Source organism: Asparagus officinalis, chromosome 10 (genome assembly GCF_001876935.1).
Source record: "Asparagus officinalis chromosome 10, Aspof.V1, whole genome shotgun sequence".
In the NCBI taxonomy this organism is placed as follows: Eukaryota; Viridiplantae; Streptophyta; class Magnoliopsida; order Asparagales; family Asparagaceae; genus Asparagus; species Asparagus officinalis.
Window position 1 is genome coordinate 57696310 of NC_033803.1, and position 3921 is coordinate 57700230.

The window sequence follows — 3921 nt, forward strand, 5'->3', positions numbered from 1 at the left end:
ATAAAAATTAAAAAAAATGAAATTAAAATGAAATAAAATAAGATAAAAAAATTTGAATGAAAACTTGGGTTGCCTCCCAAGAAGCGCTCGTTTATGGTCATGAGCTCGACCCCTTTTGCCTCAATTCTCCGACAAAGGGGGATCGGAAAGGGTATAAGTGACCCCTTTATCGTTTTGTTCCCCAACAATGTAGTGCTTCAATCGTTGCCCATTCACCTTGAAAGATCCCGTTGTTTCACTCCAAACTTCAATAACTCCACTAGGAAAAACCTCACGGACTTGAAAAGGTCCGGACCATCGAGATTTGAGCTTGCCCGGAAAAAGCTTCAAACGAGAGTTGAAAAGTAATACCATATCTCCTTGATTAAACTCTATTCGAAGGATATCCTTATCGTGCCATCGTTTAGTCTTTTCTTTATAAATGCGAGCATTCTCATACGAATCCAAACGCAGCTCATCTAGCTCATGACGTTGAAGCTTTCTTTCCTCACCTGCGGTCTTCATATCGAAATTGAGCAACTTGATAGCCCAATACGCCTTATGCTCTAACTCAACTGGGAGATGACACGATTTGTCATACACCAACTTGAATGGTGTCATGCCTATGGGTGCTTTATCCTCTTCACAAATAGAACCTTTTGACTTTAACTTTAGACTTTTAAACTTTGCATTTCGAAATGGAGCAGTTGATGTTGATTCTAAAGATTGAGCATATGCGGCTACCTCGGGGTCTTCATCATTTATTGAATCGTCACTTACCAAACACTTCTCAAGTGGATCAGCTGAGTAATGGTTTGCAAGTTGCTCATGTGTAGACTTGTCAATCACGTCGACCCTGTAACAAACTTTATCAGTTAGAGGGGGTTTCATAGCATTGTTCAAATCAAATTCTACCTTCTCCCCTCCAATATTTAGGGAGAGACTTCCATTTTTAACATCGATTATAGCACCTGCAGTAGCAAGGAAGGGTCTTCCTAATATAATTGGGATGTTAGAATCTTCTTCCATTTCTAAAATAACAAAATCAACCGGGATAAAGAACTTACCAACCTGGATAGGTACATCTTCAAGTATACCTACCGGATGTTTTACCGATCGATCCGCCAATTGGAGTGATATCGTGGTTGGCTTCAAATCACCTATGCCAAGCTTCTTACAAATAGACATCGGCATCAAACTTACCTTATAGATGGACATTGGCATCAAACTTACGCTTGCACCTAAATCACACAAAGCACGGTTAATAGAGACATTACCAATAACACAAGGAATAGAAAATGAACCTGGATCCTTAAGCTTAGGAGGCAGCTTATTCTGGATGATAGCACTACACTCCTCAGTAAGGGCCACAGTCTCGTATTCTTCCAACTTCCTTTTGTTAGATAGGATCTCTTTCAAGAACTTAGCATAAGAAGGCATTTGAGAAATAGCTTCAGTGAACGGGATATTGATGTGTAACTTTTTCAAAATCTCCAAAAATTTTCCGAACTGCTTTTCTAACTTAGCCTTAGCTAACCTTTGGGGAAAGGGTAGAGGAGGCTTGTAAGGAGCGGGGGCCACATATTTTTCAACTTTTTCTTCTTCTTGTGTTTGAGTCTCATTATCCACATCTATCACATTTTCATTTTTTTCTTCATGATGACCATCCACCCCATCATTTTCCTTCATCTTGGGTCCCTCATATTGTTTTCCACTTCTAAGAGTTATAGCATTCACATGACTCCTGGGATTTGTCTCGGGTTGTCCAGGTAGCATGCCTGAAGGCCTAGAGGAAGAGCTAACATTTTGTGCCAATTGGGTGATTTGTGTCTCTAACATCTTGTTATGCGTAGCTAGGGAATCCATCTTAGAGGCCAATTGTTTCACCACCTCATTCGTGGTTTGTTGTTGCTGCTTAAACTCTTCATTCAATTTTGATTGAGTCGTCACAAACTTCTCCATCATATTTTCCAAATTTGACTTTTGAGAAGGGAAATTGGATTGAGGAGCACGAAAACCAGGTGGACCAAAATTAGATGCAGGCATGGGATTTCCAGGTGGGTTTCTATAAGAAAAATTAGGATGATTCCTCCACCCCGGATTATAAGTATTGGAGAATGGGTCTCCCTTCTGATTAAAGTTATTAACATAGTTAACTTGCTCATTACCAGAAGTATCAATGGATGGGGGGTTTCCTAATTGACATTGAAGTGCAGAATGACCCACATAGCCACATATCTCACATGAAATTGAAGTAGACGCCACAGAATTAATACTCAAACCTTCAACTTTCTTAAATAAAGCATCAACTTTAGAGGATATATGGTCTAAAGCATCTATTTCATACTTGCCTCCTTTTGATGTCTGAGGAGCACGCTCGTTCGCCCATTGATAGTGATTCTGAGCCATGTCTTCAATGAGAGTGTATGCCTCGTCTATTGTTTTGTTCATCAAAGCTCCTCCTGCAGCAGCATCAACAGTCATCCGTGTGTTGTAAGTGAGCCCGTTGTAGAAGGTGTGAACAATTAACCACTTCTCCAGTCCATGGTGAGGGCACATCCTCAATAATTCCTTGTAGCGTTCCCAAGCTTCATAAAGTGACTCTCCTTCCTTCTGTACAAAGCTTGTGATCTGGTTCCTCATCTGTGCTGTTTTACTTGGAGGAAAATACTTTACAAGAAATACTCTGGACAATTGATCCCAAGTGGTGATGGACCCAGCTGGCAATGAGTGCAACCAAGCCCTAGCCTTGTCCCTTAGAGAGAACGGAAATAATCTGAGTCGAATAGCATCATTGGTCACTCCATTAAGTTTCAAAGTGTCGCAATACTCCAAGAAAATTGACAGGTGGAGGTTCGGGTCTTCAGTAGCACCTCCTCCAAACTGATTCTACTGAACCATTGAGAGCAGTGATGGTTTCAGCTCAAAGTTATTAGCTTCAACATTGGACCTTGTAATGCTTGACTGTGTGCCTTGAGAATTTGGGGCTGCGAAATCCTTAAGAAGCTTATTTTGATCTCCCATCGTAGCTTGTTCTGTGTTCCTTTGCTCCCTTATAGACCTTCTTATGTTTGCAAGAGTCACCGATAGTTCAGGATTGTTTTCGTCGTTTACTTCTGTTTGATTCCCTTGCATAAAAGAAAGTGAGAAGCAAAGAGAAATAAAAAAAATCTAGTCTAGCTTAATAACGTAAGCACTCAATATTAACACCGTAGTCCCCGGCAACGGCGCCAAAAACTTGATAGGGCAAAATCCGCAAGCGCACGGATTCGTTGTAGCTATCAAGGTCGATCCCACAAGGACTAGGGTTAATTACCAAATCTCACGTTATTCGACTAGCTAAATCAATGAGTAAATTAGAAGAGATTTAATAAAAGAAATAAAATAAACAACTAATCGGATGGAATTCAATATAATGAAGGACTAGGATTGGGTTATCACCACAACTTAGGTGTTCAATGATGAATTATTTCAATTCTTGGTGTTGGTTTAATCTAGAAAGGGTGAATTAGCCTAAATTAATCTAAAGCCTCTTTCAAGGTCTAAAGATCGTGCCTAATCAATCTCAATTAACCTACTTTCGTGGAATCAAGATTAAATTAAACCCATTAAGCTTTATGCTAATCCAAATCAAATCCCCAAGGAATCTAGCCTACTTTCGTGGTTCGAGCTCCCTGCTTAATTTCTAGAGATCCGGTATTAATCTTCACCTTTCAGTCCTTCAATTAATTACCTATGATTGCTAATACGGTGATCAAGCGAATCAACAAAATTAAAACACTAGAAATCAAGTTCAAAGATTTAAACTTTCACCAAGAACATATATTAATTCATCATCAATCACCAAAAAGTTGGGTTCTTTCCCAATCCTAGACAAGAAATCTACTCACACATGATTGGAATAAGAGAAGACATCAAATAATTATGCAAATCAATCATAAG

General features: G+C 39.5%; 1 protein-coding gene across 1 annotated transcript; it reads right to left on the reverse strand.

Moving 5' to 3' along the window:
* Nucleotides 1464-3003, reverse strand: LOC109826769. The gene is made up of 3 exons (XM_020393791.1): nt 2873-3003; nt 1517-2755; nt 1464-1470 (listed from the first exon to the last, which is right to left on the reverse strand). The coding sequence occupies exons 1-3, from the start codon at nt 3001-3003 to the stop codon at nt 1464-1466; spliced, it is 1377 nt and encodes a 458-aa protein (XP_020249380.1).

Excerpts from the sequence above, each read along its gene's own strand:
- LOC109826769 (XM_020393791.1), bottom strand. The coding sequence starts at position 3,003 with ATGGGAGATCAAAATAAGCTTCTTAAGGATTTCGCAGCCCCAAATTCT. Across the intron at positions 2,756-2,872 it reads TCACTGCTCTCAATGGTTCA|ATTATTTCCGTTCTCTCTAA; the intron begins GTAGAATCAGTT and ends TATTCGACTCAG.